At 33.7% G+C, this 23,047-nt stretch overlaps 1 protein-coding gene across 1 annotated transcript; it reads left to right on the forward strand.

The window, feature by feature from the left end:
• The first annotated feature begins 19,737 nt into the window (after positions 1-19,737).
• Positions 19,738-21,698, forward strand: LOC107948449 (uncharacterized). Its single transcript, XM_041075928.1, has 3 exons — positions 19,738-20,223; positions 20,455-21,159; positions 21,300-21,698. Exons 1-3 carry the CDS (start codon positions 19,738-19,740, stop codon positions 21,696-21,698), a joined length of 1,590 nt encoding a protein of 529 aa, XP_040931862.1.
• Positions 21,699-23,047: the final 1,349 nt, after the last annotated feature.

The raw sequence follows: 23,047 nt of genomic DNA on the forward strand, positions 1-23,047 counted from the left end.
TTCCAGGGTTATAAATTTCTGATTACTTCTATCATACAGGGCCAAGAAAGCTGTAGGAATGAAACTTGATCGGTCTTTAGTCGAAAATTTAGAACGAAGGAAGAAAAGGATGAAGAAAGGTAACAAACCCTGACCTGAGATAACAGTACACTATGTATTTGACTGCTATAGTCGTTATGCGGTTCCTCTGTTGTGTTGTGCCGATATTGCGGCGTGGTGACTTCCAAAACTGTTACGACGCGTTACGGCCGCGATTTAGTACTACTGCCCATCATATAAAGAACTTGCTAAAGAAAAAAGAAGAAAGAGTAAAAGAGACACAGTATCCATTTATATGCTAGTTATTCAAACAAAAAAAGATTTTTTTGTACCATATCGTGGGGTACAATATTATTTGAGAGAGCGGAGCTAGATAAAAGCATTAGAGACAATTGGTCATTTAACACCTTTAAACTCGACCCAATCGTTAAATCTGAGTGACAGTGTGTCACATTTGTTACCAGAGCAACTGCGATCAACTCATAATTTAATTATACAATTGATATGAAAATTATCTGATAACAAACATTCCTTAATCATACTAAAGAAAATCTATATTTGTTTTATAAAAACACTTGATAACATACAATGAATACAATATATATTTTTCTACTAGGATATAAGGTATAACATTTATTAAAACATCGTCCAGCTACCACAAAACTTAACCTATTAGGTACATGCCACCCATAAGTAGCACTTGAAACAAACAAACATTGTTGAGACCAGGACTATAGATTGGATGCTGAAGTAGATGCATAGAAGTCTTGCATTAAATCTAACCTACGATGGGAAAAATAATTCATATGCTAAGTAAAGCATTCAATGGTATTTCTATAATTTAAAAAAATATATTAATAGCATTAACAGTTCTAATCTAGGTAAATATGTATATATTTATGCACATATCTACCATTTACATATAACTTGAAGTCACCAAGCTTAACATTCTCTATATAAACATGTTAGGTAAACAAAACTTGTGACACCCTTCGCCCGATCTGGTCATTGGCTATAGGATATTTCAGCGGTTTAGCTTGCACTTAGATACTTTACCAAAAGTTCGCATCTACATATAATACCAAGTCAGTTCACTTATACCAATTTTAATGAATTATTTTGCACATGCTTGACAAATCCAGTTCGCATATATGTCAAGGGTTGCGCATGGGAGCCTACAACCATGGCACAATTGTGTGATCCATCATGTTCAAGGAAGGTCACTTGGCCCAACTGGACTGGTTCGTTGCTTGGAGAGATTGAAGACCCATCTACAAAGCATGACAAATATGGAACGTAATCTTTGAAGATATTGAATCTTAAAGATTTGATTTTTAGATAGCTTTTAATCTTAGCCATTAATGTACTTGAATTTGCATCGTTGATTTTAGGGAGACTCAACTATAAATAGAGGCCTCTCCCTCTCATTGTAATTCATTAATTGAGTAATAGAATTCTTGAGAGCATTCATTCAAACATTCTCTTTTGTGTTCTTGCTTTTCTGTGACTTTGTTCATCTTTCGAGTTCTTTCAAATTTTATGTTGCTTCTGCTTTATTTTTTGTTGGTGCCTTGGAGGGATTTTGTTTGAATCCTCAATTGTTGGGAGTTAGGTTGACTTATGCGTGTTTGAATCGAATAAATCGCCTAAGGCCACACGGATTTTAAGACTAAAGTTCTAGCCCCGTGACAGTTGGTATCTGAGCTAAGGTTTCGAAGGCATCGTTGAAAGAGGTCAAAAGAAGTTGTTGATTAGAATGATCCAGTAGAGACTCGTGGGAAGGCCAGAAAAGCCAGTTGTTCGAGGGACATATTGTCGGCTTTAGAAGGACATGTATTCACTCTCGAGGAGTTTAGGGGGGACGTGAAAGAGAGACTCGATGAAGTCAAGGGGGGATTCATCGATGGGTTGCAATCAATGAAGGAGTAACTTAGGGACTAGTGTAGGAGTCTCTCAGTTCTGTTAGAGATTACACCCTCGAGCCTATGGTGACAGTCTTGAAAGAGGAGATTGTGGAGCTCAAGGTTGAACTCACAATATACAAGGTTGGTTTGGGAAATGAAGAGTTTGTTGCAACACCCAAGTCCAATGTGAATGCTCTTAAGCCCAAAGAATTCAAGGGTACAAGGTTCGCGAAAGATTTAGATAATTTTATGTGGGAAATGGAATAATACTTTTATGCCAAAGGCATCATGAATGATGCTACTAAGGTAAATACTACTAATATTTATTTTATTGATGTTGTTTTATTGTGGTGGCATCCTAAATCCACAGATGTGAGGCGTGGTAGGACTGAAATTGGGACTTGAGAGGAGTTTCAAAGGGAGTTCAAAACACAGTTTTACCCTGAGTATACTAAGGATGAGGCTCAGGCAAAGTTACGTTGGCTTATATAACAAGGCACTATTAGGGAGTATGTATGGGAGTTCAGTGAACTCATACTTCAGATCTTGGATATGGGCAAGAAAGAGACATTATTTTCCTTTATGGATGGATTAAAGCCATAGACGAATCAAGAGTTACAATGCCAAGGAGTTCAAGAGCTTACAAAGCCACGAAAGTAGCAGAATTTTTTTTCGAGATTGGTTTAAAGAAATACAAGCCTAAGTCTTCCAAGCCCAAATTCAAACCAATGGGAAATGGTGAGGGGAAACAAAGATAAGCCCACTAATAATGACAATAGTAAGGCTCAAAAGCCGTGGGAAAAGAATAAGAGATGGCCTTTAACTTGCTTCCATTGTGATGGCCTACATATGGTAAGGGACTGCCTGAAAAAGGCAGCAGTTTCTGCCATGGAAAGTGATGATGGGGTAACCAAGAATCTTGGCTCAATATTAGGTGGTGTCGAAGACAAGGCAAGTCATGGGCTGATGTTTGTAGACATCATTGTGGTTGGCAGAAAATTGAATGCATTTGATGACGCAGGTGCGTTAGATTTGTTCATGTCCAAAAAGATTGCTCGTAACCTTGGGCTCAAAATTGAGAAGGAATCGGGTTGGATCAAGATGGTTAATTCAAAAAGTGTTGAGATAGAGGGTGTGGCTAAAGGAGTGGAACTCCAACTTAGTGATTGGACTGGTAAAGACACCATCAAGATAATATCACTTGATGACTTTGACTTTGCGATTGGATTAAATTTTCTTGACCGAATTAATGACAATATTTTTCCTTCTGGCAATTACATTGTGATTTCGGACCCAAACCATCAATGTATGATACGAATGAAAAAAAAATGAGGTATGGAAGGAAAAACCCTATCAACAATCTAATTTTTCAAAGGAGCGTGTAGAGATGAAGCTTCCTATTTAGCCACATTGAAGGCCAAGGAAGTTCTTAAGCTCATTAGTGCGATTCTGAAAGAAGTGGGACAGTTATTATAATTTTTTTGAGATGTGATGCCTGCTGAATTGCCCAAGAAATTACCATCAAAGAGGGAAGTAGATAACATGATTGAGTTAGTTCCCAACATAGAGTCGCCAACTATGACCCCATATCGTATGTCTCCACCAAAATTAGAAAAGTTATGGAAATAATTGAAGGATATTTTAGATACAGGGTTTATTAGACCATCTAAATCTTTATTCGGTGCGCTAGTGTTGTTTCAAAAGAAGCACGATTGATAGTTGATAAGCTACATCGATTATCGAGCCAGTTCCTTGTGAAGAACAAGTACCCAGTTCCTCTTATTGTAGATTTGTTTGATCAACTTGGTAGTGCGAAATAGTTTACCAAGTTAGATTTGAGATCGGGGTACCATCAAGTTTGAATAGTCGAGGGGGATAGGCCAAAGATAGCTTGTGTGACATGCTATAATTCGTATGAGTTCCTTATGATGCCCTTCAGGTTAACAAATGCTTCAACCACATTTTGCATCCATATGAATAAGATACTTCAACCATTCCTAGATTATTTTGTGCTTGTTTATCTTGACGAAATTGTGGTGTACAGTAAGTCATTTGAAGAGCATGTGGAACATTCGAGAAATGTGTTCCAAATCTTGCAGGAAATGGGATATATTTCAAAGAGGAAAATTTCTCATTTGCCCAATGCGAGGTGCCATTTTTAGGTTAGGTTGTAGGAGGTGGCAAGATCCGGATAGATGAAAGCAAAATTTGGGCCATTTTTGGTGGGAACCACCAACCAAGATGACAAAAATAAGATCTTTTCTTGGGTTGGCAAACTACTATCGATGCTTCATTGAAGGCTACTCTAAAATCACCACACCCTTGACGAACTTGTTGAAAAAGGGTAAGGTGTGAGATTGAAATCTTTAATGTGAGAATTCCTTTAACCAAGTAAAGCAAGTGATGACTAGAGAGCCCGTACTTGCTTTGCTGGATTATTTGAAGCTGTACAAGGTATGCATAGATGCATCAAACAATGTGATTGGGAGAGTATAGATGCAAGATGAGCATCCAATTGCTTTCGAAAGTCGAAAGCTTATTGAGATGAAGCGAAGATATACAATCCAAGAAAAAAAGATGACTGTTATGGTGCACTGTTTGTGCACTTGGAGGCACTATTTGCTGGGTTCTAGGTTTGTGATATTCACAAATTATGTTGCAAATAGTTATTTTTTAACTCAGAAAAAGTTGTCTCTCAAGCAGGCTCATTGGCAGATTTTCCTAGTAGAGCTTTATTTTAGCATAAAATACAAGTCGGGGAGTGCCAACACTGTGGCTAATGCGCTTAGTCGAACGATGGAGTTTGCGGAAATTATTCAGCCCGATAGCTTTCTATTGGAGCACATTCGAGGGGGATTGTTCTATGATCCCACAACTAAAAATTTGACAGAGCTTGCCAATGATGGAAAAACAAGGTGATTTTGACTTGAGAGAGAATTGTTATTCACTTGGGGCATCATCTTTATGTGCCTCAATATGAGAGTTTGCTCAAGGAAGTCATGAATGAATATCATGAGTCGAGATGGACGGGTCATCTAGGTATGCACCGCACTATGACTCTTTTGGAGGACCGCTACAATTGGCCTCACATGAGTAATGATGTTAAGACTTATGTGTTTACTCTTTTGGAGGACCGCTACAACCTTTGCCCATTTCGGAGTGTCCATGGTGTTAGGAAATGTGTCAATATTGTAGTAAACACATAATTTTTATTTATTTATTTAAACGATGAATAAATAAATAAAGTTAATGTCACATTTCACTATTATGTCTTATGTATTTTCTATCATTTATATTTTGCATGCATAGCGAAATTGTGACAAGCAAATATCAGCTCGTTGATTGTCTAAACTTCAAACTGAAAATAAGTGGCATTGTAAGAGCGTTTACTGTAACACCCTGATTTTGGGCCTAGTCGGAACTATTAATCCAAGGTCGGAGAAATTTTTTTATTATTTTATGTGTTATAGCATGATTATATGAGTGTATGAAAAATTTGGTGAATTAATTTTAGCGATTTCGTGCTTAATTGTGAAAAAGGACTAAATCGCATAAAGTGCGAAAGACTTGTTCTACAAGATAATGTTGTTAAATAGCTATGGAACACTAAATTAGAGGTCCTTAGTGAACAAATAGACCAATAAAAATTAGTGGTTGAACATGGAGACAAAGAAATTGAAAAGTTAAAGTTTGGTGGGCATTAGGTGAATTATTTAGTAATAAAATAAAACAAAAAGGAAAAAGGTTGTCATCTTTTCATCTTTCTTCTTCATCCACTGAAAATGGCAGCAAACATGGGGGTTTTGAGAGCCCAAACTTTCAACCACTTAGTTCTCTTGCAAGTAAGTGTTTTTGAAGGTCTTTCTTGATAATTTTTGTATCTTTGTGGCCCTTATAGCTTAAGCTAACTAATGCAGGAACTAGTTTACAAAATGGTTGAGAGTCTAGGGTTTTTCATGTGAATACTCATGTTGTTTGCTAAATTTTTATGAAATAAAATGAATCTTGATTGTTTAATTAACAACTTTTGTGAAAGGATTTTTCATGTAATCACCTAAAATGGACCTTTTTGTAAAGGTTATAAAATAGGTGATAAATGTATGGAATAATTGAAATTGAGAGTTTCTATAAGCTTAAATTAGTTTCGGCTAGGCTTGGCTAATGAGGAAATTCGATGAAAATCATTTTACGGGCTTAGGGGCAAAATCATAATTTTGTGAAAGCTTAGGGGTAAAACTATAAATTTACCAAAGTATGTTTTATGGGTAGCTAGTAATAATTATAAAAATTCGGCTAAGCTTGGGTTGTGTTTAATTTCATGAATTTGCATTTTTTATGTGGTAGAGACTAAATTGCAAGAATGTAAAACATTAGGGGCAAAAGTGTAAAGTTGTCCTAATGTGAATTTTTGGACTAAATTGTATAAATTGATGACTAAATAAGTAAAAGTTGTTATTATATAGATTGGGGGAGATGAGATCTGGACAGAGAACTAGGGAAAACAAAGTATTGGGTTAGTCGACTTAATTTGTTGTTTCAGCGAACGAGGTAAGTTCATATGGTTAGTTGACAGTGATCAACTATTAAATTAGAAATGATATAATGTATTATTATTACGTACAATTGTTATCGAATCATGATAATATGAGATTGAATTGAAAGATCAATCTAAGAAAAATGCAGGGTCGAGTACAATCGGACTAAGATTCGTGATGAATTGAAGAAAAAGACCATGGTTGGACTATGGCGATATGAAAGCCAGTGTAAGACCATGCCTGGGACATGGCATCAGCCTCGATACGTGTCAGTGTAAGACCATGTCTGGGACATGGCATCGACACCGGTATATGCGAGCCACTGTAAGGCTATGTTTGGAACATGGAATCGGCATTTTTATGTGAGCCAGTGTAATACCATGTCTGGGACATGGCATCGGCCTCAATATGCGAGCCAGTGTAAGACCATATTTGGATCATGGCATCAGCATTGTTATGTGAGCCAGTGTAAAACCATATCTAGGTCATGACATCAGCCTCAATATGCGAGCCAGTGTAAGGCCATGTTTGAAACATGACATCAACATTGTTATATGTGTCAGTCTAAGACCATGTCTGGGGCATGGCATAGGCACCGATGTATGAGAGCCACTGTAAGACCATGTCTGGGACATGGCATCGGCATTTTACCATTTTGTATGAAGCTTATCGAGTATCCTTTAGTATTCTAACTGGTTCAATGGATGATTAAAAGATTGTGTCATAATTGAGAAAAGTTATGATTATGTTGCAAGTGGTACAGGTATGTGTGCAAAACTCATGAGAAATTATTTCGGTTTATGATGCACCTTTGGTAAGGATGCAAATAAGTAAGTCATGCCCATGAGAATGATTTTGTGATGACCGTGTGATTATGAGTCTATGCTTATGATGTACAAATATGTATTTTTACCATGATGGTTGAAATGATTTGTAAAGGTGTTATAAACTTAGTTATCATTATTTTACACTAAAACAGTTTTGGACAACAGTAGCCTGACTTTGAAAATCCACCCAAAATTTTGGAAATTGAGTTAGAGGTTAAATAAAATATGAAATTAAAGCTATCGAGTCTAGTTTCACATAGAAGAAACGGTGTAAGCAAAAGAATTTCATGTTATGAGACATTTGGATTTCTGTGAGACAGGGTTAGAGTGATTTCGGGTCCCCTTTTCTTAACTTTGGAAAATCATTAAAAATTGTATGAAAATAATTATCGGGTAGAATTCATATGAAAAAAAATCCTTAATGAGTCTATTTTTAAGAGAAATAGACAGGAACATTATCCAAGTCCTGTACTGTGAGATAATTAATTTTTAGTAAAGAAAGGTCGAAGCTGTCAAACAGCAGGATAGGGATAACTTTGAAGAATAAACTATACTTATTGGTATATGAGTCTAGTTTCAAATTCCTTTAACAAATCTTAATTTAGAATTCTGTAGCTCAAGTTATCAATAATTTAGTGACTATGACTCGCGTGACAGCTTGGCTGGAATATGAATAAATAGTGGAATCATGTGCAATTATGATTGTGTTACCTTGAGAACATGTTGTGAGAATATGGCAAAAAACATGTTAATAAATCTCTTATTATTTTCGTATGGACTTACTAAGTTATATAGCTTACCCTTTCCTTTTTTCTCATTTTATAGGGTCACTAAGCTAGCTCGGGTTGGAGATCGCCGGCGATTCTATCACACTATCCAGCTATTGAAGGGTATAAATGATTTCAAGCACTTTAAGTCTATGGCATGTATAAGGACTTAGTCAATTGGATATGTGTCATTTGATTTGGCCAAATGTATTGGCTCATAATGGGAATATGATTCATTTTGTATATGGCCATGTGATATGGCTCATATTGGTTATTGGGTTGTAAACCTATTCATATATGCATGTATGTGCTAAAGGTTTCATATGGTGTGGTCATGTGTGTTTAGTATGGATGAATTGTGAATGTGCCCTAGATTACTTGATGATTTTAAAGTGACTAAATTGGCTTATGGATAGACCTTAGCATAAGTATGAAGTGTAAGAATGTGTTAACAATAATCATGGCATGAAGTTGATAAGTTTAAACTAGGTAAAGTACAGTGCCTTTTGCATGAATAAATTGATATGAAATTGCCACGAAAAGTGCCATTAAAGTTATGTTTAAGTAAGTGCTAACGAGGGTGCCAAATGGCTTCGTAAAGAGCCATTTTCTAGGCCACACGGGCAGAGACATAGTCGTGTGTTTCATCCGTGTGGAGGACATGGTCTAGCACACGGGCTTGTGACTTGGTCGTGTGACCCTATTTCATTGTCGACGTCATAAAAAGAGAGTTACACGGGCTGAGGACACGAGCGTGTGTGACCACACGGCCTAACCCACACGAACGTGTGACTCTCTAAACATGGAAAATTTCCTAAGTGTTGAAAAAGGTTCGTAAGTTCTCGATTTAGTCCTGAACCACCCCCAATATATGTTTTGGGCCTCGTGAGCCCTTATAAGGGACATTATGAACATGAATGAATGTTTTTATTTTGAACGAAATTTTATGACCCAGTTTTACATGTATGTGTATGTTTTAGTCCAGTAATGCCTCGTACCCTATCCCGGCCTCAGACTTGGGCAAGGGGTGTTACATTTACATTGTGAAAAAGGCACCTTACTTCAGTAGATAATTTAAATGAACCTATAATCCCATAAAAGAATCAAAGTGAACATTTGATTCAAATACTGAGAAGGATTATTATGTCGTCTAAAATTTCAATTGAGGAGATGACTAGTTTTGGCTATTGGAGCAATTGACTCTACAAATAGAGACATAGATGTATTCATTGGTAGAATGATATATTGGACTGGACCCAAGATGAATTAATTCTAAATCCATTTGTGAATTAATTCATTTGTGACATTCATGGTGTGATTTACCTAAATCCTAAGTTAGTCACTGACCATACATACGCAACTCATGTGCTTTGATATAAGCAAGGCTTATGCTCTAAAGATGATTGAGCCCATAACCGGTATGTTGCGTACATGACTTGTGCATTAGATGGATTTACTAGCAACAGTGAAATTCATAGCTCAATTAAAAATTCAATGATATCCTCTCATTAGCATTGTGTGGATTGATAAATATGGAACGTGGCTATAACAGCCCGGTTTTAGCTAAATCGAAATAGTGGTTTCAGAACTACAAATATAAGGTCATAAAAATTATTTTAATATTATTTTTGGTGTTTAAGCATGAGATTATATATGTGTAAAAATTTTGTGAGCTAATTTTATCATTTAATAGCTCAATTTGAGAAAAGGACTAAATCGCATAAAATGTAAAAGTTTCATTCTTTTTTATAAAGGTGTTTAATTGGTATGGCTTATTAAATGAAAGGTTCTTATGTTCATATTAGACCATTGATAGTGGGATTTGTCATAAATGGGCATGTATTTAATATTTTAAATGTTATTTAAACAAGGTTAATTTAGTAATTTAATAAACAATGTATATTAAATAAAACAAAAGATGAAAACATGTTCATATTTATTTTATTTCAACTGAAATTAGAAGAAAAAGAAACCATGGAAGAGCCTTTAGGGTTCGACACATATTTGGCCTAATTAAGGTATAGTTCTAGCTTGATTTTTGATAATTTTTTTGTTTTTAAGATCGTTGCTTCGAGTATTAACTAGCCCATGCCTTAATTTTTGAACTTTTTGATGATTTTATGAAGTTCCATTGTTGAATCTTTGTGTTTTGTGATGATTGATGATGAAAAATGGAAGATAAATGATAGATTAATATGTTTTGTTAAGTGATTTTTAGAGAAAATTAGGGATTAATTTGTGAAAAGATAAAAATGTGGGGTTAAAAGTGTGAATAAATGAAAGATATGGGCTACTAAGGGCATAAGGGTAATTCGGTCAAGCATGAGTATTATTGAATTTTGTGAATTTTTTGTAATTATGAAATAGGGACTAAATTGAATAAATGTGGAACTTTAAGGGATAAAGTGTAAAAATTCCCAAATATGTGTTTGTAGATTAAATTGAATAAATCAATGAATAAATGAGTTAATTTTGAAAGTATATAGATCAAGAACGAAAGAAATCGGATTTAGATCGGAGGAAATTGAAAGTTGTCGAGTAGTTGATCTGATCCGTTTAGTGTATATACGAGGTAAGTTCATATGCAAATGAATGTCTTTAAATTGAATTATATATGTTTAATTGTCTTTGAATTTCTATGAATGTTGAATGAGTAAATACGAGCAAGAATCGACGAAGTTACGATATCCGAAAGTCCCGTATGAACCTTAGGAATATTATAGGATACAAATGTCATGACATTAGGTTACCGAGATGTGATTACATGTAAGACCATGTCTGGGACATTGGCATCGTTAATTGATTTGGTGTAAGACCCTGTCTGGGACAGTGGTATCGATATGTGATAATATGTAAGACCATATCTGGGATATGACATTGTACAAGCTTTATGTGATTTCTGAGTATCCTTAACGATTTCGAATGGTACAACAGGAAAAGTCAAGTCAAGAAAGAATGTGTGAATGAGTAAATGGCTCAGGTATGTACGAGATTCATACAAGTAATGAAAGGGAAGTATTTGATGAATTCAATTATGATATTGAATATGTGTACGATGAGAAAGGTTTGTGGTCTTATAAATGTTTATTCATAGTTGCTTATTGATGGAAATGATATTGATTAATGTGATGACTTTATTTGTATATGGCTTACTAAGCTTTTAAAGCTTACTTTGTGTGTTCTTTCCTTATTTTATAGATAATTAAAGCTAGCTCAGACTCGGGGATTGTTGGGAAACGTCATCACACTATCGATCATCTTATTGGTACTTTTGAAGCTTTGTATATATGGTATATGGCATGTATAGGCTAGTGAGTTGATGATATGTTCTGAGATATGATATAGCCATGAGATTTGGCTTGTTTTTTATGTAAACGTTGGTGTGTATTTTGACCATTTGAGTTGGCTAGATGTATGAACTTGGTAAGTGATATGTGATGTATATATTGCCTTGTGTTTTGGCATTTTTGGTATGGTTGTTATGATGGTTATATGGTTGCTCAATTAGTAAATTGTCAATTGGTGTAATATTGTTTGAAAAATGGCATGTTGTGAATTGGCTTGATTTTGAGATGATGAAATGGTTATGCAAATAGCCTATTTTTGTCCACACGGGCGTGTGTCTCAGTCGTGTGCGACACACGGTCATGCTACACAGCCGTGTGTCCCTTAGGGTAGCCCTTCAAATTTAAGTCAGTATACCCTACAGGTTTGGCACGGCCTAGACACGTGGGCGTGTCTTCTGGCCATGTGTGACACACGGGATGGCACATTGGCATGTGGTCGGCCGTGTGACCCAAGTTAGTGACCTCTCCAGTTTTTCCATGGCCATGGCACATGGGCGTGTCCTCGGCCGTGTGGTGCAAGTCAGTATGTATGCCTTGTTTTCACATTGTCTGCGACACGAGCGTGCCTCACACGGCCTATTCACACAGGGGTGTGGCTCTTGAATGCTTGAAAATTTTATAAGTTTCTCAAAGTTTGTAAATGTTATTGGTTTAGTCCCAAATCACTTTTAAGCATGTTTAAGGTCTCGTACACCTATTTAAGGGACATTGTATATGCGAATGAATGTTATTTGATAATGAATGTTTATTGAGTTGTGAAATGTTAGTTAAATGTTCTGTGTGATCGGAAATACCTCTTAATCCTAATCCGGCGACGGACACGGGTTAGGGTGTTACAGTGGCCACGGGTTGCTTATTCTCGAACGAGCAATTTATCATTGTCATTTGTTGACAGTAATCATATTAATCATTCAGAAGATACAAGGATGACAATGAGATAAAATTGCAATCATGATACTTCTTGTGGACTGACTCCATGATTAAATAATTGAGAATTAAAGGAAATGATGCTTTTGGACATAATTGCAATCACTAGAGCCTAATTGCATATGTCCGGTTGGTCCCTCTGCTAGCTCAAAAAAAGCTCAATCAAACTGCATTTGAATCAGAAGAAAATTGTACAACTTTGAGAATAATTTAATTGAGTCGATTTATTTAATGTGGAATTAAATTAGGTAGTCGTAAAAATTGTTCAACTAGGGATTTTGAATAAGGAATTTTCTTAAAAAATTAATTTGGAAAATCTAAGTGATTTTTAGAAAAATTAATGTTGATCAAGTAAAATTAAATTAATCAAATCAATTAAAATTAATATGATATTTTTAAAAGTTAATTTTCGAGTCAGACAATCGGCCTAATGGGTAATTGAACTTGAAAATTGGGTCCGAGATCATAAACTGGGTCTGGGAGCCCAAAATTGAGATCAAAACCCCAAAACTAATCAAACTGGACCTGGTATGTTAAACCGAGCCGACAATCCAACTGGTGACTAGATCGGTATGATTGGGTCGTCATTGACTCGGATCGAACCGACAGTAGTTGAACCGGCTTGAGGTGCCGTAAGGGTGTCGCACCTGCATACCGAACATGGCAGTGCCAGTGGCTGCGACGGTAGCGTCCCGATGGCCAAAACGGTGGTTAGTCATCGGTGGTTGAGCAATGGAAAAGTTACACTCTTATTAGGACTCTACCAAAGAATTTGATTTCAGATTAACTATTCCAAAAATAATATTATTTTAATAGTTTAATATTAAGTTAAATTAAATACTTATAAGATAAGTATTTAATTTAATTTAATATTAAAGTTATTATCTTAATATTAAATTTAATTTAATGTTTATCTTGCAGATAAACATTCTATTATTTTAATAAGATTTAATATTAAATTTAATTTAATATTTATTTTGTAGATAAACATTCTATTATTTTAATAAGATTTAACATTAAATTAAATTTAATATTAAAATTGATTAAGTTTAATCATAGTTGAACTCTCTAAAATCTCCCTCTATAAAGAAAGCCTTGGGTCATTTTTTACACATTCTTGAATTCAAGAGAAAGTTGTATAGAGAAAATTCTCTGAAGAGATTATTTCAGAAGATTTCTAGTGATACTTTTTTGATTTACAACTTGACCCAAAAGTTTAGAAAACTTGCAAAATTAACCCACAGGTAAATTTTTGAAAAATTTTCGAAAAATTTTCTAATTCAAAGTGAACCCACACTCGACAGACATGAGCTTGAGGATAGCAGAGAAGACTACTCAATTGAAGAGTTCATCCTAGACAAATAAAAAATATACAATTTTGATTAAGTGTTTATTACTTTAGATATCACAACCAAGATCTTGTTTTGGGAAAATTTTAAAACTCTAGTTTTTTCCTAAATTTATTTTCTGTTGCATATCCAAACCCAGTTTTCCAACAAGACAAGGTAGAGTTGAAGACTTCAGCCAGATTGCTACAACCTTTGCCCATTTCGGAGCGTCTACGGGAGAGTATTTTTTGTTTGCCTAAGTCTGATGGGTTTACGAGTATTTTTGTTGTGATAGACAGGTTTTCCAAGTATGGAACGTTCATTCCAGCAACCAAAGAGTACCCTATTGAGGAGGCAGCTTGTTTGTTACTTAGAGATGTGGTGAAATATTAGGAAATGCCACAGTCTATCATCAGTGATCAGGACAGGTGATTTACGAGCCAGTTCTGGACGAAGTAGTTCAAGTTGATGGGCTCAAACTTGAACTTTTCCACTAGCATGCATTCGCAAATAGATGGCAAACTGCAAGAGTGAATGCGTTGTTGGAGACGTATTCTTGACACTATGTGAGTGCGACACAGAGGGACTGGCCAAGGTTGTTGGAGGTGACCCAATTTTCATACAACTTGCAGCGAAGTGGGGCCACGAACCAAAGTCCGTTTGATATAGTGATGGGGTAACAACCACTCACACCCGATGCTTTTATGGCCCATTATATAGGACCAAATCCAGTAACTTATCATTTTGTGAAGGATTGATAAGAGCAAAATGACTTAGCTAGAGCTTGTCTACATAAGGTAGGTAAACACAATAAGAAATGGACTGATCAAAATAGTAGGGATGTGTAATTTTAGGTTTGTAATTCAATCCTTGTAAAGTTACATTTGACTTTGTGCCACAATGGCTTGTACAAAAGACTTGTGCAATGGTATAGGGGCGCATTTCGAGTTACGAAGAGAGTAGACAAGGTGGTTTACAAACTTGAGTTGCCACCAAAACTCAAGGTTCATTTGGTATTCCATGTTAGTATGGTTAAGCCATTCCATGAAGATCATGAGGATCCAAATGGAGGAATGTCTGAAAAAGCACCAATAGGGGTAAAGGTCTCCTACAATCGTGAAGTTGAAAGCATTGAGGCAGACCATGTGATCAGAAGGAAGTATTATAGGTCACAGCATGAATACTTAATTCGATAGAAGGGACTTCCTGACAGTGAAACAAGTTGGGAACCTATCGAGGCCTTGTGGCAATTCCAAGCCAAGATAGACCAGTGCAATATGGATAACACGAAAAGAGCGCCACTAGAATAGGTGGGGGAGAATGTCATGGGTTGCGCATGAGATCCCGCAACCATGACATAATTGTGCGATCCATCATGTTCAAAAGGAGGTTATTTGGCCTAACCGGATTGGCCCATTTCTTGGAGAGATTGAAGGCCCATTTACAAAGCATGGAAAATATAAAACGTAATCTTCGAAGATATGTAATCTTAAAGGTTTGATTTGTAGATAACTTTTAATCCTAATCATTAATATACTTTAATATGTACTGTTGATTTTGGGGAGGCTCAACTATAAATAGAGGCCCCCTCATTGTAATTCATTCATTGAGTAATAGAATTCTTGAGAGCATTCATTCAAACATTCTCTCGTGTTATTGCTTTTCTCTGACTTTATTCATCTTTCGATTTCTTTCAACTTTTGTGTTGCTTTCGCTTTGCTTTTCATTGGTGCCTTGGAGGAATTCTATCTGAATCATCTTTTGACTTAGGTATGTTTGAATCAAATAAATTGCCTAAGGCCACACAGATTGTAACACTAAAGTTCTAGCCCCGTAACATATACATGACAAAATCACTTAGTGCATGACTACTTACAAAATCAGTCCACACATATGTTACAGTGACAGTTTGTGCCTTGACACAACTTACACATTTACACGGTCCACACATTGACTCAATTCACATATAAACCTAGTTCGTGCAACACCCACAAAGTACATATAAATATAAAAAAAATTATTCCATCATTGATTCAAGGTATAAATTCATGCATAAATTAATATTAAATTAAAAATGGGCCTTAAACGATCTTACGAGAGCTCTAGAGTTATCCCGGGCTTGCAGGAGGACCAAACTATTTTTTTTTTAAAATTCAAGTGTACGTATCGATACCAAGGCTAGGTACCAATACCAAATTGGCATTCTGCCATTTTTAAAACATTGTTCATTTGGAAAAGTATCGATAACTCGAACCAAGATATCAATACCTTTTCCTAGATGGCCAAAAATCATATGTTTTTAGTACTTTTCATACCCCAAACTCAAACTCTTTCCAATTAGTGTCTTAGACACTTAAAACCTATATAAAATCATCTTAAAAGCATACACAAAATTTCCTGTTTGGATAACCTAATAATAAACTAACCAATATACCTCAAATGCACCAATTCACAACAACTTTAACATACCATTTTAATTAATTAACCATCCAATTATTCAATTCATTCGTGCTTAGTCATGTAACTTAAAAACCAACATATATATACCAGAACATGATAATAAACTTGTGCATATTAAACATTTGTCAATTACGTTATAGGCTCAATATCAACTAAGTTCCTAACCAAACTAAGCATAACAAGATAATATGACATCTCCTAAGTATATGTCACATATAACCAAGTTCAAACTATTATAAATCTACCAAATTTTGTCATTCAAATGATACATATGCTATTTAACAAGCTACCATCACATACACATCTTCATATATCCTTTACCATTTCAAAAGTAAACATTCATCAAGGTTCAAACCAAAACTATCATCCCAAAATAAACATATATATTAGCCCTACATACATACCATTTCTGACTTACAACATTCTCATTTGTATAATCATTCCAACTTACTCAACTCAATAAGGCACAAATAATTTATTCCAAATTTCCATTCCAAACTTATATAATTCTAGCATATCATCTACTAATATTAAACATATAATAAATTTAAGCCAACATCCATGTACCTATTCATACTTGTCATACAATTCATAATTTACGATTTAGTCCCTTATAAGCCAATATCATCAAAGTTATAACTAATCTAACTAATAAAAATTAAATATAATCAAACATATCATAAAATTTACATAGTAAGTTCCATATGAACTTACTAGACAAAACAACTACCAGTAAGATGTCAATGACTAATATGCAATTTTTCTCTTTTCGAGATTATCCTCCGATTGGTTCAATTCCCGATCTAAATAATAATTCATTTTAATTAATCAATTCCAAATACCTTATAGCAACTTATGTTAAGCATGTATCAATTCAATTTCATCTTTTGGATGTCTTCTAAAGTTCTGTATTTTATTCAATTTAGTCATTAAAACCAAAATTGCTATAACTTTCGAATTTGAGCTTCAATTTCAAAACAAATCTCAATTTCATCCTTCTACATCCCTATATTATCTATAATTATAGAAATTTCATACCAGTTTTGAAATATTTACACTTTAGTTCCAATGTTCAAAACTAATAATTTTCACTTTACAAATTAGTCATTTTCTCATTTCTAACATCAAATCTAACCAAAGAATACCAATTTCATCAAACATTCATCAATGAGAACATTTTGAAACTTAAAAAATTTTGAAAAATAACACACAAATTAATTAAATCGAACTATCACGATCTCAAAAATATAAAATTTATGAAAATGAACTAAAAATGCTTACCATGGAAGGGATAAAAGATTGAAGCTCAGTTCTCTTTTTTCCTCCTAAGTTCGGCCAAGAAAAGATGGGAATGAAAGGTGAGTGGTTTTCTTCTCTTTTTTTTCCTTTTTAATTTATTTTATGACATATGTTATTATTATTATAAATTTTGAATATAATACAATTTAAATGGTTTTACACACAAATATGTCACCAGTTGTCTACTATTATCTATAATGACTCAATTTCTAATTATCTATAATGACTCAATTTCTACATTAACCATTGATTTAATTATTATTTAAGCCTTTAAAAAAAATAAAAATCTATATCAATTAATTTTTACTATTTTATAATTTAGCCATTTTACTACAATTAATCACTAATTCGGCAAAATTACTTATCCAAACTTCAATTAACCTATATAGTAATTCCGTAAATATTTAGTAAAAATAATTTTGGGCTCAGTTTACAGAAACGAGGTCTCTATACCTCATTTTCCAACACCATTGACTTTAGAGTCGATATACTTGTACCTTAATTAACTATACAATTAACAAAATTAAATGACCAAAATTTAATTAAATTTCATACTAATCTCGTAAATATTAAATAATAATTACAAAATCAAACATCGAAAATGGGGTTCTGAAACCACTATTTTCGGCACCATTGACTTTCAGGTCGTTACACATCAACTCTTTAATTTAAGACATTGAAAGCTTCAAAATGTAGTTGATAGGACATTTGTTGTTCTGAAAAAGATTTCTCATATTAACATCACCTCAGTATAGCATAAAAAAGAGTTGGATTGTACGTACTAGTATGTTGCATACTTAATAACATCATTCATAAGTGGAATTGGGATAATCCATACTTTAAAGAGCACATGGAAGAAGATCTTCATAATTTTAATGATACATATTCAGATTTAGATGATGAATAACTCTATCAAGAACCAACAGACGATAATAAGGAGTAGATGTTAAATGTTAAAGAGGCTAACAATTATAAAATGCTAGAGCAATTAGATAAAATTACATATGATGCTTATTTTTCTTGTTATTTTTATAAGTAATTGTATTATCAACTACTTTGTTGGAGTAATATATTTCATATGATGACTTGATTTGATTTTTTGTTACTAGTTTACAAATTTTTTTATTGTACTGATAATTTTTTATAGTAAATATTTTTTTTAAAAATATATAAATTATGCAATTATTTAATTACTATTTGTACTACAAAGCATATTGAACAGTGGCGAATCTAGAGGGGGCTGGCAGTGGCCCCGACCCCCCCTAAAATTATAAAAAAAATATTTATTGTTTAGTCCCTTTAGATTTTAAAACTTTGCCCCCTCTTAAATTGTTGTTTGGCCCCCTTTCCAACTTTGAACATTAAAAAAAAACTTTATTTTTTTTATTTTATCCATATAATATATTTTAACTATTTAACTTTAAATATTTATATAATATATTATTGTAATCAACATTAATATAACATTAAATATAATATTGATATATTTCCAACTTTCTTTTTTAGATGATAGTTTTTAATATAATATTAAATGTGAACTTAGGTTAAAATTCAATTTGTTAACTAGTGAAAAAGAAGTCTCTTTTCCTATTGCTATTAACAACTATTGTCATCAACGTTTGTCCTTCAAATGCGGCTTCGAGTTCATCTTCTAAGGTTTTTCTTTTCATCTTTTTGTAATTTTACAATTGTTTTTATTGTGTTTTAAAGTTTAGATTGTAATTTTATTTTGTAGTTATTAATTTTGTTTTTATTGTGTTTTAAAGTTTAAAGTTTAAAGTTTAAAGTTTAAAGTCGAAAACAATTGATTCGTTTTTTAAAAAGAAAAGTACAGAGACTACACAATCACCTTCAGAAGCATTTCAAATTGAGGTACCACATTCATCATTTGTTCCTTTAAACTTTGATACTCGTCCTTCTAAAATTCCTAGAGTTGAAGATGATGCACTTGATTTGTCTAACTTAGAACGTGAACCCGGGTTACGTAAGAAAATATATGAGTATCCAGTTAATATGCGTGATAAAATTCGAAGAGCTTATATTAAGGCTGGACCTTATCAACCTATTCTTTCAGAATATCCTGCTTCCAATTCAAAAAAGCATCCTCGTTATTTTCAACCATCATGGTTTAAACAATTTTCCTAGTTAGAATATTCACCTTCTAAAGATGCAATATTTTGTTTGCCTTGTTTTCTTTTTAATAGCAATCCAACTAGTCGTTTTGGATCAACTGCATTTACTCATAATGGCTTTAGTAATTGGAAAAAGGTACACGATGGATGCAATTGTGCTTTTTTGACACATATGGGAAAAGATCCGAATTTACTGCATAACAATGCACAACGAGCTTATGTAGATTTAATGAATCAAGCTCAACATATTGATGTATCACTTGATAGACAAACTACACAAAAAATTTCAGCTAATCGTCTACGTCTGAAAACTAGTATAGATGTTGTTCGATGGTTTTCATTTCAAGGGTGTGCTTTTAGAGGTCATGATGAAAGCTCGGGATCAAAAAATCGTGGGAACTTTCTTGAACTGTTATCACTATTAGCATCGTATGATGAGAAAGTTGAAGATGTTTTGAAAAGTGCTCCACAAAATGCTAGTTATACTTCTTCAACAATACAAAAAAAGATATTGCAAATTTATGCCAATAGAGTTCGTAATGTAATTCGTGAAGAAATTGGTGACAGAAAGTTCAGGATTATTGTGGATGAAGTGACAGACGAGTCGAAAAAAGAGCAAATGGCAATTATTTTGAGATTTGTTGATAAACAAGGACAGGTAAAATAACGATTTTTTGATATAGTCCATGTTAAAGATACTGCATCATTGACTTTGAAGAATGTAATTTTTAATGTTCTCTTGCAACATAGTTTTGACATACAAAATATCCGAGGTCAAGCCTATGATGGAGCAAGTAATATGCGTGGGGAATTTAACGGCTTGCAAGCTTTGATTTTGAATGATTGTCGATATGCTTATTATGTTCACTGTTTTGCTCATCGTCTTTAGTTAGCTTTGGTTGTAGCAGCTAGAGAAGTGGTTGAAGTGCATCAATTTTTTAAAGACTTGTCTGATATTGTTAATATTGCTTCGGCTTCTTCCAAACGACACGATGAATTACAAAAAGCCCAAGCAGCTGAAATATCTCGTTTGGTATCCATCAATGAGTTAGCAACTGGAACAGGAATGAATCAGATTGGCACTTTACAACGTCCCGGTGAGACTCGATGGAGTTCCCATTTAAATTCAGTTACTAGTTTACTGAAGATGTACAATGCTACTAGCATAATTCTTGAAAATCTAAGAAATACCGCTTCTAACTATTCTCAACGAGGAGATGCTCATAATGCATATAATAGATTGAGATCTTTTGAGTTTATTTTTATTTTGCATGTGATGAAGGAAGTTTTAGGGATTACTGATAACCTTTGTCAAGCTTTGCAACGTCGTTCTCAAGATATATTAAATACCATAAGTTTAGTTTTGACAACGAAAGATTTAATTCAAAAGTTGAGAGATGATGGATGGAATGAATTGTTGAAAAATGTGATATCTTTTTGTGAAACTTCGGAGTTGGATTTTCCAAATATGAATGCTCAATACATTGTGGGTCGTAGTCGCAACAAGAAGGAAGATGTTACAGTGGAGCATCATTATCGAGTGGATATATTTTTTTGCTACAATAGATACTCAGTTGCAAGAATTGAAGAGCAGGTTTAACAAAAATGTTGTCGAGCTTCTCACTCTTACTACAGCTTTAGATCTCAAGGAGTTTTTCTCTTACTACAGCTTTAGATCTCAAGGAGTTTTTTAAGTTATTTGATATTGATAAAATTTGCATTCTTGTGAACAAGTTATATCCAAAAGATTTTTCTCAACAAGAGAAAGAACGTCTCCCATATGAGTTGAAGCATTATGAACTTGATGTATGTAAGCATCCTGATTTGAGAAATATATCAACACTTTCTGAACTTTGCAGAAGCTTAGTTGAAAGTGGAAAGTCAGTCATGTACCCACTCGTTGACAAATTGATTCGCCTTATATTGACTCTTCCAGTTTCAGCAGCATCCTCAGAACGTGCTTTTTCTGCTATGAAGATTGTGAAGACTCGACTTCGTAGCAAGATAGAAGATGATTTTTTAAGAAGTTCTTTGGTTATGTACATTGAGAAAGAAATTGCAGAAAAGTTTGATATGAGCGAAATAATTGATGATTTTAGTAAGGTCAAGGATCGAAGAGTGCAATTCAAATAAATTTTAAGATTTCTTTCTAGTTTATTTTTACTTATTAAATTATTTTTCTTTAATTAATTTTTATTTTTAAATTAATTATTTTTCATTATCTCGGCCCCTCCCCACTTGAAATTTCCTGGCTTCGCCCCTGATATTGAACTATTCAAATATTTTCATTCAAGTCACTGAACTATTAATTTTTTTTCCTAAAGTCTAGCTAGCAACCTTCGAGCAATGATTTAGCGATCGGTATGGTGGAACAATACCCATCGATGAGTAGAAGAACATATGTCAGATCCAAGTTGTTCTAAAGGCCGATGTCAAAGATTAGAGAAGAAAATTGTTTGGATTTCGGTATGCAGATTCGTGACATTCAAAACTGTTCCATGAAAAAAAAATAAACTATAGAAGAGAAGGGGAAGTTTGTCCTTTCTATTGGTGCCAGAGGTGATAACAAATGTCATACGACAACGATTTTAATAGCCTAGTGATTTAAATAAAAAAAATTCAAATAATTTAGTGACTATTTTGTAACTTTTTAAAGTTAAGTGACCAAAACATAAAGTTGCTAATGGTTTAATGACCTTGGATGTAGTTTACCTTAAAATTTTAACAAAACAATCAATTATTTTCACCTCAAAAAATAATTTAATAAAAATTTAAAAGTTAAAAGACCCAAGTGATAAACAAATAATTAGGGCAAACAAAAAGGGTAAATATTAGGAAAAATTTATTATATATAAAATGATTTTACTAAATTTGAAAAAAAATAAAATCAAAGTAATTAAAAATTGATTACAAAATGAAAACAAATACATAATAATTGTAAATTTATGTTATGGATCGTAACTTGGGTCTTAATGGCCTAGTAGCCCATGAATATATAAAATAAAATTATAACGATAATTTAGTCCCTAATATTTATTCAATTTATTACTTTTGATATTAATTCTATTTTCTGGATCATTTTACTTTTCAATCTTTAAAATTTGGTTAAAATAAAAAGTAATTTTAACAATTTAGTAACTTTTTTATCCAACGACAAATAATTTAATTGAATCTAAAAGTTGAGGACTGTTGATGGCTTTTTTCTCGGTCCCCTTCTCACGAAGGCTATTATTCATTTTTATAAAGTACGATTTCTTGATATGACATGCTACGGGTAACTAGACGACATGCATAATAACACTTTACCCCCTTAGGCTCGACACATATCCTTATAGATATCCCTGCTGTGAGGTGGCAAGCTAGGAGCTAAAAGACAGCGAGCTACAGAGTGGCTGGTGAGCTGGAAGGTGGCGATGTTATCTTTCCTTGATCGGGTCAACTCTAGGTCACCAAGGCAGATCATATCTTGGGCCAGGTTGTGA

Source organism: Gossypium hirsutum, chromosome A08, assembly GCF_007990345.1.
Source record: "Gossypium hirsutum isolate 1008001.06 chromosome A08, Gossypium_hirsutum_v2.1, whole genome shotgun sequence".
In the NCBI taxonomy this organism is placed as follows: domain Eukaryota; kingdom Viridiplantae; phylum Streptophyta; class Magnoliopsida; order Malvales; family Malvaceae; genus Gossypium; species Gossypium hirsutum.